The sequence below is a fragment of the Tursiops truncatus genome, chromosome 18 (assembly GCF_011762595.2).
Source record: "Tursiops truncatus isolate mTurTru1 chromosome 18, mTurTru1.mat.Y, whole genome shotgun sequence".
In the NCBI taxonomy this organism is placed as follows: Eukaryota; Metazoa; Chordata; class Mammalia; order Artiodactyla; family Delphinidae; genus Tursiops; species Tursiops truncatus.
In genome coordinates, this window is record NC_047051.1 from 67845274 (window position 1) to 67858584 (window position 13311).

The window sequence follows — 13311 nt, forward strand, 5'->3', positions numbered from 1 at the left end:
TTTTTTCTCTGTCAGTAATGTAGCAGTGTGTATTTGTTTCCAGGAATTTTTTCTCTGCTATGAAATTTCCTCTGAACTGACATCTTTGAGTTGGAGTTAATTTTCTAAATTGCTATGGTATGCCCAGAATTTTCTCGGGACAAAGAAGGTAGCAGAGAACTGAGGGGTTAGTATGTTTCTGTGGTGTGAAAAACTGTACATAGGTTTCCGAACAGAATTTATTTAGTATTTTCATAAGTGCATGTTTGAAGAAAAAAGAAAAATTACAGAATTTTAGGAGTGATTAGAATTTGGCACCCCTAGGCCAACCCCTTGTGGAAAAGCAGAGAACACACTAGGCCTGGGGGTTGAGTGCCTCATCCAGGGTTGCTCAGTGATCAAAGAGAGCAAAGCCAGAAGCCCTGGGTTTCCTGATGGCTAGTCCCATCTCTCTATATTGAGCTCTCTGCAATGGGAAGAAACTCTTAAGTTTAGCAATTAGGCAGATGGTGTTAGTTTTATCTCTATAATATATTGAAAAAAATTGAAGTATTGACTTTGTCCTATTTAGGGAGCTTGTTGCCTACTGTCACATCTAATAGTGTTCCTTAAGAAAAAAGAATATATATATGTATTTATGATACAACTTAAAAAAATGTGATTCCTCAATATGATTATATGAGCTCCCCAAAACCAATTATAGAAGGTTTGAAAGGCTTGGTAAGATAGACATAGACACTAAGACTGTTTCATTCTGTTGGGATAATATTCCAAATTCTGAGTGTAACTTTTTTTCTACCACTTCATAGGCCAAATAATGGTTACTAAATGGAATATTTTGTCAAACCAATGAGTTTTTTAAGTTTTGCGCTCCTTCTGCTGGCTTTTATTAACTACTCAAGATCTGAACAGAACATCAAAATCCTGGTTTTATGTATCAGAAAGAAAAAGGTAACTGTGCAACTGTGGTTAATTTTGTATTAATTTTTTTAACCACTTCTGCTCAACAAGTATATGAAGCACTTTAAGTACTGATGCATCTCCTGTTTTATTTTTGAGGTCTTGGAGAAGATCCACAAAACTAGAGTTGGAAGCCGGAGAGAAATTTCAGATAGTGATAAGTAAACATGTTCTGCCCTAACTCTGATTTTTCAGTAATGAAATAGTGTAAACTCTTAACATTCCTTTTATGGAGCTTTGTAGTCCATAAAAACAGCATTGTTGTAGAGCCTCGATGTGCGTCATTTGTGGCTGAAGGTTTTGATGGCTTTGCAAAAGGCAGACTGGTGCATACTTTGAAACATGTGAGACAGTTTTAGATGCAGCTTCTCAGATGGATTTAATTAGTCCTTCATAGAACTGGATGTCCGTTTGTTGCAGCTGAATTCTCATTTCATTCACCCATAACTAGAAACACCTCGCTTCAAACGGGTTTCTTCAAAGAAAGAGGGGTTTAGGGTTCTATGTTTTACTGCTTTTTGATGTTGGTTTCCCTTTAACTGAGAAGACCTTATGTTTATACAACTGTTATTATTAAGAAAACATAGCTTTCTTCACGAGGGTCCTTTTGTATCATTGCTGGTTATTGGTGGAAGTCAGAGATCTGTGGAGTAGATCTTGCTCTGTCAGACTATTAGAGCAGCTGTGTGTTTGCATATTTTGCTTAGGAGAGGTGTGAACTGAAAATGTGGCATAAACTTGTGAAATAAATTCTCTAAACCCGAAGTCTGAATGCAGTGTAAGGTGAAAGCCCGTACTGAATATGTTAATAGGGCAGTTGTTTGATTTAGAAGCTTATAATATTAACCACAAAAGCAGAGCTAATCAACTAGAGTTGCCGTAATTCACAGTAATTGTAATTTTGATTTACTCTGCCTGCAGTGTAAGCTCATGGTATGCTTTCAGTAAATATGTTGAAAGAATGAAAACATATTCTCTACAGTAAAATTATATATTTAAAAAAATGTATCCTACTACTACTATTTTCTAAAAAATTATCCATAAACCTTCACATTTTATTAGAAGAGCTACTTGAATTTACCCTGAAAATAATGCACTTTCTTCTGTTTTCCAGTTAGTGTGTCCTCTGAGGGTCTGGCATGCTTCATCATCAAGGCAGCTTTTATCGCCCATGTCCACAATTCTAACTACATTTCAGGGGGTTGTAATCTCTCCCAGAATCCTGGTCATTCATTGTATTTAGGATGAAGTGCTTCAGGGGGTTTGGGGGCTATTCGCTCATGGGCGCAGGTTTTGCATCTCTAAAAGCTTCTCTTGCTCCAACATCCTGATTTGTATAAAAATCCTAAAAGATACTCTTTAACTTCGTATTCCTCTTTCCCTTTAATGGAAAGACCAAGTTAAATTAGACTGTTGAAGCTTAAAATTGTCCCAGAGCCATACATCACACTGAAAAATACATATCCCACAAATTCTTTTGGTGTCTTGTTTCAGTATTCCATCCAAGAATCTGTAGAGTCTCAGGCTTATGTTTCTGCCTTGTGAAAGCCATAAGTGATCTTTCCCATCTTATTCACCAGACTCAGTTCTATATAACTGTGCCAGTTTCTAAAACTCAAAGGTCAGGCATGTTCCACCATTGAAGATATGTGAAAAAGATAGACAAAGGCTTAAAACCAGTTCTTAAAAAAAATATTTTGATCCGTGCTCACAATAAGTCAGAAAGAGATTTCACTGAAATTCGGGCCAACATACTGTTGGGAATTGATCTGTGTTCTTGATTATATATGTTTTGTGACTTGTGACTGTATTGTGGAAATCCTCGTGTTGGGAGAATTATGGAAATGTGGCTCAGGAATATCTTGTTACATTTATGTAAATATTATAATTTTAAACAATTTTGTGGATGTGATTTACTCCAGGAGTTCTTTTAATAGTTCCATCTTTAGTACAGTGTTATGTGGTTTCGCAGTGTTTTATTTCTTACAAATCTTGGTGGAAATAGAAAATCTCAAATACAAAGGACAGAACATTTGTGAATTATTTTTTATATAAATTTGCAAGACCATTTGTTAGGGAACCCTACTTCTAGTATTTGAAGATAATAAGTAACATGTTACAGTTATACCATTTTCTATTCTTCAGACTGGGCTGTCTTATAAAAAAGAAACATGCATCACACTGGATACAGGGACATAGGCAATCATATTCTTCCTCCATTATCTTCGGTTTTAAAAATGATGTAAAAATTAACTGTCTGCATTTACCAACAGGATTTTGTTCGGGGCTAGGTAAGGGAGTGGTAGAGAAACAATAATGTAACATTGTATTTAAAACAACAGTTTTTGAAGACATACAGTCCTTAACCTTTGGAAAAGTTACTTAACCTCTCTGAGCCACTGCAGCAATAGTATTTTATATAAATGCATACAGAGGAAAGCATAAAGGCCTTGAGTCAAATGGACTTGAGTGTAAATACCAGCCCTGAGACTGCTGACTGTCAAAGCAGTAGCAGTTAGTTATCTTTTCTGAGTCTTCATTTTCCTCATCTATAACATAGGGATAATAGTCTCCAGGGTTTTGTTAAAATCAAATAAGATAATGTATGTAAAGTCTCTAGTACAGTGGCTGGCATGTAGTAGGTACTCAAGAAACCATCTCCCTTCCCCCTTAAATATAGACATTTTGCTTTTCAAAAGAATCTAAAGTAGCTTTTACTTTGCAAGCAGTGCTTTCTATTCTGTGAAAAATTTGTGGAAAGTTTAAAAAATAAGACTAAAAACGTACACACATACTTTGGCAAGGCTTGTGGGTATTGATTAATATTCTAAGATTCTAATATTCTTTGCTTAGAATTATATTCTTCATTTATTTTATGAAGCCCTTTTTGAGGCCACCGCAGAATACCTGGAGAGTAGTTACAGAGGTAATCTTCGCCTCTCGCCTTTCACTTTGGGAAATTTTCTTCAGTGAGCCAATCACTGCGGTTGCCTTCCCCTCCCTCTTGCTGCCCTTGGGACCCGACTGTGGTTTGCAATCCCACGGGGTCTGCAGTTCCGCCTTCCCCCGCTATCAGGCACATCTTCACTGTTAGAGGTGCAGGGCTGGTGGGATCAGGCTCTATGGGGGATCTGTCCCTTCTTTCAAAGCCTTTCTCTTATCCATGGATACTCTACCCGTTGTTAAAAACTCCAGACATCATGGAATTACCACACCAATTATTACAGTGACCATGCTTTGCAATAAAATATTGACCTTTGTTATTGTATTTTCCCTCCAAATGAATTTACCAACAAATATCTAAACTGGCTCAGTTGAGGTAATCAGATCGACCTAGGGTTGGATATGCTCCTTTGCTAACCGTGGAACTTTGAGCAGTTATTTTAACTTCCCTGAACCTCAGATTTGGCATCTATAAAATATGATTAATAACATCCCCATTGTAGGATTACTCTGAGTATTTAGTGAGTTTAATGTTTATTAAAATATCTGCTAGATGTTAGCCACTCAGTGCATGTTCCCTTTCTTTGATTTTTGACTCATTTTTCTGAACAAGTGACAAAAACTTGGCTGCAAAGAACACCAAGGGGCATTCATAATCTGGATATTACCATTAGGAGTTTCTAGTCTGTTTCAGTGTTGCTTTCTCTTCCTTCCTCCCCTCCTCCCTCCCCTCCCCCCTCCCCTCCCCCTCCCCTCCCCTCCCCTCCCCCTCCCCTCCCCCTCCCCTCCCCTCCCCTCCCCCTCCCCCTCCCCTCCCCTCCCCCTCCCCCTCCCCCTCCCCTCCCCCCCTCCCCTCCCCCTCCCCCTCCCCCTCCCCTCCCCCCCCTCCCCTCCCCCTCCCCCCTCCCCTCCCCTCCCCTCTGTTTCTTTCTTTTTCACATCTTTATTGGAGTGTAAATGCTTTACAATGTTGTGTTACTTTCTGCTGTACAACAAAGTGAATCAGCTATATGTATACCTATATCCCCATATCCCCTCCTTCTTGAGCCTCCCTCCCACCCTCCCTATCCCATCCCTCTAGGTCATCACAAAGCATCGAGTTGATCTCTTTGTGCTATGCAGCAGCTTCCCACTAGCCATCCATTTTACATTTGGTAGCGTATAAATGTCAATACTACTCTCACTTCATCCCAGCCTCCCCTCCCTGCCTGTGCCCTCAAGTCTGTTCTCTACGTCTGCATCTTTATTCCTGCCCTGCCACTAGGTTCATCAGTACCGCTTTTTAAAATTCCATATATATGTGTTAGCATACAGTATTTGCTTTTCTCTTTTCTGACTTACTTCACTCTGTATGACAGACTGTAGGTCCATCCACCTCACTACAGATAACTCAATTTCGTTGCTTTTTATGGCTGAGTAATATTCCATTGTATATATGTGCCACATCTTCTCTATCCATTCATCTGTTGATGGACATTTAGGTTACTTCCATGTCCTGGCTATTGTAAATAGTGCTGCAGTGAACACTGGGGTGCATGTGTCTGTTTGAATTATGGTTTTCTCAGGGTATATGCCCAGTAGTGGGATTGCTGGGTCATATGGCAGTTCTATTTTTAGTTTTTTGAGGAACCTCCATACTGTTCTCCGTAGTGGCTCTATCAATTTATATTCCCACCAGCAGTGCAGGAGGGTTTCCCTTTTCTCCACACTCTCTCCAGCATTTGTTGTTTCTAGATTTTTTGACAATGGCCATTCTGAATGGTGTGAGGCGATACCTCATTGTGGTTTTGATTTGCATTTCTCTAATGATTAGTGATATTGAGCATCTTTTCATGTATTTGTTGGCCATCTGTATGTCTTCTTTGGAGAAATGTCTGTTTAGGTCTTCTGCCCATTTTTGAATTGGGTTTTTTTTGATATTGAGCTGCATGAGCTGCTTGTCTATTTGTGAGATTAATCCTTTGTCAGTTGCAGAATATTCGTTTGCAAATAATTTCTCCCATTCTAAGGGTTGTCTTTTCATTTTGTTTATGGTTTCCTTTGCTGTGCAAAAGCTTTTAAGTTTCATTAGGTCCCATTTGTTTATTTTTGTTTTTATTTCCCTTACTCTAGGAGGTGGGTCAGAAAGGATCTTGCTGTGATTTATGTCATAGAGTGTTCTCCCTATGTTTTCCTCTAAGAGTTTTATAGTGTCTGGCCTTACATTTAGGTCTTTAAGGAGTTTATTATTGTGTATGTTATTTAGGAGTGTATTTTTGTGTATGCTGTTAGGGTGTGTTCTGATTTCATTCTTTTACATGTATCTATCCATTTTTCCCAGCACCACTCATTGAAGAGGCTGTCTTTTCTCCATTGTATATTCTTACCTCCTTTGTCAAAGATAAGGTGTGTGGGTTTATCTCTGGGCTTTCTATCCTTTTTCATTGATCTATATTTCTGTTTTTGTGCCAGTACCATACTGTTCTGATTACTGTAGCTCTGTAGTATAGTCTGAAGTCAGGGAGCCTGATTCCTCCAACTCCGTTTTTCTTAAGATTGCTTTGGCTCTTCAGAGTCTTTTGTGTTTCCATACAAATCGTAAAATTTCTTGTTCTAGTTCTGTGAAAAATGCCTTTGGTAATTTGATAGGGATTGCATTGAACCTGTAGATTGCTTTGGGTAGTATAGTCATTTTTACAGTATTGATTTGTCCAATCTGGGAGCATGGTATATCTCTCCATCTGTTTATGTTATCTTTGATTTCTTTCATCAGTGTTTTATAGTTTTCTAAGTACAGGTCTTTTGCCTCCTTAGGTAGGTTTATTCCTATGTATTTTATTCTTTTTGTTGCAATGGTGAATGGGATTATTTCCTTAATTTCTCTCTCTGATCTTTCATTGTTAGTGTATAGGAATGCAAGAGATTTCTCTGCATACATTTTGTATCCTGCAACTTTACCAAATTCATTGATTAGTTCTGGTAGTTTTCTGGTGGCATCTTTAGGAGTTTCTATGTATTGTTTTATTTTTTAAAGGCAGTTTATTTCTAAGGTAGAATTACAAAATAAATTATGCCTCTTGTTTCTAACTCAGTGTTTAAATCTCACAAAGGTAGATATTGCTTGAAATTTTAAGATTTAGTGCAAATGACTTTGGGTACATTTTGTGTGGATGGATTTGCTCTTAGCCTATTGCCATGCCAGCATGATGATGGGTTTATATTGTGCTTGCCTAATTTTGTTACTTGCCTTTTTATAAAACATGCTGCGTATGTTTAGACGTGCAATGTATGGTTTCTTATGGAACAAGAGTAAGGAAACCATCTGGAGATTAAACATAGCACAATCGTCTGTTGTAAATAGCCATGGACAAACTTGTGAGTGGCTAGCAAATTCACCCAATTAGACAAAAAGTACTTATGATTAGCTTTTAAAATCTAATGATGGCTACTTGAGAACTAACTTAAATATCTCTCTTTAATCATACAGGTCCAGCTTGATTAATAGAGGAATTGTTGTTGCTTATTGTTTTTATGATCAGATTTGAAAGCAAGTTTAGAAGAATTTATGATTTTGTTTATAGCCGGCTACCAGAAACACCAGTGAAGTGTGAGAGCAGTGGTGACTGGCAAGGTTGCTGGTGGTGGGTGTTGTTTTCCATTAGTTTAACTTATCAAAGATTGAAGAAAGATCTGTTTCATTTCATTCCACATACTACTTTAGATACACTGATGGATGTTGCAACCTAAAGTTGGATCTAAATCAAGTATTTTAGGTTTCATCTATTCCGTTGGGTTTTAAATTACATATCCACACCACGCCACACCATACATTAAGAACTTTACCTCAGTGGAGAGGTGTTTCTTTTTTGTTGAGTTTAGCATACCAGCTTGGAGTTAAGCTGCAATACAAGAAATATACTAATTTACCAGGAGGATATTCTTGCTAGCACTCTGTATGTATCATTTGCTTATTCAAGCAGTAAAACTTCAACAAGAGGAGGTAATTTTGCTTAGATTTCTTGATTTGAATTGTTCTACTACTTGGCACTGGGTGGAAAAAGGAAAAACATCATATTGAAAGCATTGTTCTGTTAATGAAGTTGCTTGTCCTTTTTTGTGCCAAATTTGGCAGGTAAAGTGACCGTTTATCCTGCTTGCTGGAGCTGGAGAATAGATTGGTGAGGAAAAGCAGCAGTTTAAGTAACGACACTAGATAGAATGTGGTACGTTGTATACATCTCCCATACTTTTAGATATTGACATGCAAGTTTTATTTCTCTTTAGTAATGCACTTTGCCTTTAACCACTATATTACTTCCAGTAGCTTTCATCAGCTACATGCAATTTGCTTCAATTGTGAAATTGAAAAAAATACTGTGTTGTTATTAATTATAATAAACCAAAGTGAAGCATTTTGATCTGAGGATAAATTAACGACTGTATTTTGTTTCGGGTATTTCAAAAGTATTTCATGTTTTTAAATTAGGGACAATTATTTAAAATTTAAAAAGTAAGGGTGAAATATACACATTAATTAGTAGAAAGACATTAAGATCAAATTCCAGATGTTCATGATTTCTTCCATGTTAAATATACTTTGCTCTTTTATATGTGCTTTAATTTTTGACTTACAAATTCTAAAAGAGAAATTTTCACCAAAAATCTTGTTCTAAAATGAGAAACATCTCATTCAAAATATGAATAGGTGATTTTTAAAAAGTTAATCATGTGTTCAAATGAAATCCGTGAATTTAGCATTAGTGAAACTTTGAAGTAAATGTATAATTCACTAAGTTTCTTATAAATTACATTGTCCCTACTTATAAAACTTTAGGATTTTAAAAATTATTATTACTGTTATAGTTCATAATGTAGTGGCTAAACATGCCCTCTCCCTGTAAAAGAAGAAATCCTCTATTGAAGCTAATATGCAAAAATTTTTTTTTTTTTTTTAAAGTGGATTGGTGAATTTGTAGACTTGCAAATGTTAACACAAAAACAGTTAGGGTTTGGTGTTGCTGAAACTTGTAACCATCAGTCCTTTCTGCCCACTAAACCAACTGGTAGGCAGGTGCAAATATTACAAAATCTAACATCGCAATTGACACTAATTGGCATAATTGTTGGCAGTCTTATCAGAAAGCAAAGGGCTGAATGGTTGAATGGATTTAGAGAACTTGAATGATAATAAGCATTTTTATATGCATCTTGAATTACTTTTGTGACCCAGACTAACAGGAACACTTCATTCTGACCTCATCCTTCAATGAACAGAAATTATAGAAAGCATAATATGCAGTGTGTGTGTGTGATTACTGATTGTTTTTCAGGTAACCTTTTACAGCTCTCTGCTCCATTACCCACTTCCCACCTCTCCCCACCCGCCTTCCAGGGCTCAAAGAAACCAAAGTATATGTGTGGAATAAAAAGGAGATAACCATTATGACTGAATATTAAAGCAATTTTTTGATTGATTTTTTTTTTTTTTGCCAAAAGCTTGATGAGTGTCAGTACTTTAGGCTAAACTTAATAAAACATAGTCGTTGAGTTTATGGATGAAACAAGAAGTCTGGGATTTGCTTCTAAATGGTCTTGGAGCAGGTGGGCAAATCAGTGGGGCTATAGATGAAACAAGATTGGCTTTAAGTGGGTAAGTTTTGAACTTGGGTGATGGAACCATAGAGGTTTATTAAGCTATTCTAGCTGTTTCTGCATATGTTTGAAATTTTCCACTACAGAAGGGTGCTTGTTTGTTGGTTGGTTTCATATGCTTACTGACCTTACCCCCTACTATTATAAGGTCTTCCGTATTTGGCCAGTTCCATCCCGGTACCTGTTTTAAAATTTTTTCCTGATTCCTTTTATCAAAAGTGACTCATCTAAAGAGAGAGCTATATAACCTAATAAACTAATCTGTGTGCTCATGCACAAATGAGTTAATTTCTAGGTAGTGTGATTATAACAGGAGCTTTCTAAAGACACTTCCTTAATGGAAAGGAATGACTCCCAGATGGAATTTTTAATCACTGGGGTGGGTCTTCGTGCCTGTTCTGTCTGTATGAGGACCACCCCTCACAGAGTATTAACAATTGTAGGGTTGTGTAATGCTTGATCTTAGCATTTTTGTCCTAGAGATAATGATGTATTTTCCTTCAGTAGAAATACTTTCCATAAAGAAAGTGTTTTTCTTTATGTGAGTTAGGAGATGGTGTGACTCTTGTTTGCCTTATGTTTGCTCCTGTAGGTATTTCTATGTGTTTTTTGTTCCCTCTCCACCTCCAAATGATTTAGAATTACCTGTGTTAAAAAGTAGAGTTGAGTCTTGTTTCATGCACTCAGAGGTCTCTTTTGCAAAGAAGTGTCTAGGGAGAGAAGCTTGCTAGAGGCTTCAGCTTGAAAGTTAAGGGCTGAAAACAGTCACTGTCACCCTTCCTTCTCTCTACTGGTTATTACATAGATGAGTAGTTTATATAAATTTTGTACTCTGCTTTTAATCAAAGTTCCCTTGAGATTTATTACAATCAAGTAAACATAAACTTTTTAGAAGGTGTTTAAGATGTTAATTCTCGACTGGTAAGAAGTGGAGAAGCCAAGATAAATTTTTAGGCTGTTGCTTCTTTTTCCATGCTTTTGGGCTGTACAGAGGATTGATTTGGGTTGATCCTTATTTCAAAGTAGCATTGCTTGAAATATTTTAGATTTTTAATAGCTTTCTAAGGAACTGAAATGTAAAAACAATTTCAGTGTTTCTTTTTTAGTTTGTGGCTCTGGAGAAATGAATGTTGTTTGCTCATTAATCTCCTGTACTATTCTTGATTGTTCTCCATTCATCCCTTTTCTTGTTAGCTTTTAGTATGGCCATGATAGGTGTATTATGTCTAGTAACTGCTATCAGAACTGATGTATTATATTGGCCCTGGCCTTTTTTCAAGGCTCCTGGAGAAGTGCAAGGCTTATTCTCCTTTCTGTTTGGGAGCATAGTTTTACAAATAATAAAATGGTCTTACTTTGTAATCATCAGAATTAAAAGGATTTATCTAACAATTTGAATGGATGATTTTATTTGTGTGGACATGAAAGTGAATGGGATAGAATTTTAAATAGCATTTAAAATTTGTTTTGAAACTCTGTCTGCCTGTAAATGACCTCTGTTAAATGTGCTTGGATGCGTACCTGCGAGTAAGGTTTGGGGTGTTCACCTCTGAAATACTACATCCTTTGTAGATTTTGTTTCATCAGAGGGCCGATGGAGTCCTTTATGTTGTTGGATAACTGTAATCTGCTATTTTAAGCACATATGGATTTTTTAAATACAGGTATTATCAACAATTATAGGACATTGTGACTAAACATATTTTTACTTAGAAGTTACTTTATTGGTCTTACCAAAAGCTGTCTTGGGTGTTTTGAATCAGAACTATATTGTCAGTGGTCAACAGTCTAAAATAAAAGCCACTTATCTGTATGACATGTAGTAAGAGTATGAAAGCAAGTTATTATGCTTTTATCTGCTTTATGTTGTGCTATTTAAGTTAAAAACATAGCTTTGGGAGCTTTCCAGTAATTCTGTAATCATGAAAATAAAAGATTTTCTATCTCCTGAAATTAGATAATTTTTAATACAACAGGTGCTCATCTAGGACACACCGATCTTCACCATCAAAGCACTGTGCTAGGCTCTTCATGAGGGACATGAAGGAACAAGACATCAGCCAGCCTTCATGAGGTTGGTTGGGAGGTGTTGGGATCAGTGCACTAATGATTGTGACATAAGGCATAATTTGATAAGTGCATAGAGATACAAAATGTTATAGAAATTCAAAAAAAAAAAAAGGGAAGATACTGTCCAGTCTAGCGGAGGACTACAGATGATGTAACTGTCTTCAGGGGGGATGGAGCAGAAAGTCAAGAGCAAACGGACACAATAAAGAACTTAATATCATGGGTAATGAACGAACGGTAGACATCTGTTAGGCTGAGCTGACTGTTCCAAGTTTAGGGAATAGTGGGAATAAAGATCAGGGAATAGGTTCTGTGCACGTTTGTTGAATGTAAGAGAAAGAGGGGAGAAAAATTGGAACGATAGCTCGCTAGATGGAGACCATTAGTACTACAAGACCTTGAGGGCCACATTGAGAAGTTAAAATTGTATTTATTAAGCAACCAGAAGCCAAGAAAGATTTTGAGCTGAGAAAACTCATAAGACACAATAAAGCCACATTATTGACTGGTTAGTGGAAATAAATAGAATTGTAGAAGACGGGTGATAGGGCTTTGGGAAGGTTTTCTGTTTGGATGGGTTGAGAGCAGGAAAAGAAAGAAAGGAAGAGAGTTTGTATTTAGCCTAGTAGTTGATAACAGAATTTGGGGAGGGGTAGACTAGGGAGATGTCAGCAATAGTGGGAGGAGAAAGGGCCAAGCAAGTCAAATTTAGTGGATGGAGTATTTTTCAGGATGAGTCAGCTTTTGTCAGCCCCACTTGTGACATGACTCAGTCTGTAAAGCGTCTCTCCCTATGGCCACGTTGGCTTGATTAATTGACAGTGTGGACTGGAATTCTTTGGTACCAAGCAGGACTGTCCAAATAGTTGGCCTGACCCGAAGATCTATTTTCTTTAACTTTTTATGGAAAATTAAAAGTATACACAAAATTGAGAGAATAGTACAGTGAGTACCATGCACCAGTTTTGTTTTACCTAGCCTTGCTCACCTTTTAAAAATTTACCTGGAGTATTTCAAGGCAGATACCATAGCATATTCTACAAATCGATGCTTTTTTTTTTTTTTTTTTTGGTGCGGGGGGTCGGGGGGCCGGTTGTTGTGTTGCAGAAGATCTTCCAGTGTCCTAAATTTGCAAACCTGTATCGGGCATCTAGTACACTGTTCCTTTTTTATCCAAAGAGAAACCTATTTCTTTTTAAATTTCACATCAGTATCAAATCAGTTGACCTTTTAAAAGTTGAAGCACCTGAAATATATTTAGGGAAGAAGCTACATGTGTATGTTGGACAAACTGAGAAAGACAAAAGTAGCAAACTTACTGTTAGGTGGATAATAGAAAGCTGGTTTTCACTGTCAGAGAAGAGAGATACAAATGTAGAATTGGGGAGACTAGGATTGGATCAGAGAGATCAGTGTGAACTCAGGATTTTTTTATAGGTAGATATAGAAACAGACCTAGATGCATTTACTAACTGCTTAATGTTACAGTGGACAAACTTGGCAGGAACCTTCTCAATCAATGACAAAGTCACCTCATTGGTAATGGGACAGGTTGACATCATGTGTCTCCTGGTATGATGCTAAATAAAATACAACATCACTTCTGTAGTGGTCCTGGTAAAAATTAATTAACATGAGGAAGCATTCTCCCAAATTGAGAGATGCTCTGCAAAGTAACTGGTCCCTGTTCTTCAGAAAGTTCAAGCTCACAAAAGACAAAACAAATTC

The 13311-nt window shown here is 37.0% G+C and overlaps 1 protein-coding gene across 8 annotated transcripts in view; it reads left to right on the top strand.

The window, feature by feature from the left end:
- PCCA (propionyl-CoA carboxylase subunit alpha) overlaps positions 1–13311 on the top strand; it is a 389666-nt gene that overhangs the window by 248341 nt on the left and 128014 nt on the right. Inside the window, exon 20 of one of the 8 annotated variants that reach the window (XM_073795388.1) lies at positions 11490–11587. The exons of the other annotated variants lie outside the window; for them this stretch is intronic. Within the exon in view, the coding sequence (XP_073651489.1) occupies positions 11490–11501 (12 nt within the window). The 3' untranslated portion in view covers positions 11502–11587. The remainder of the gene's footprint in view (positions 1–11489; positions 11588–13311) is intronic. 8 annotated transcript variants of the gene reach the window in all.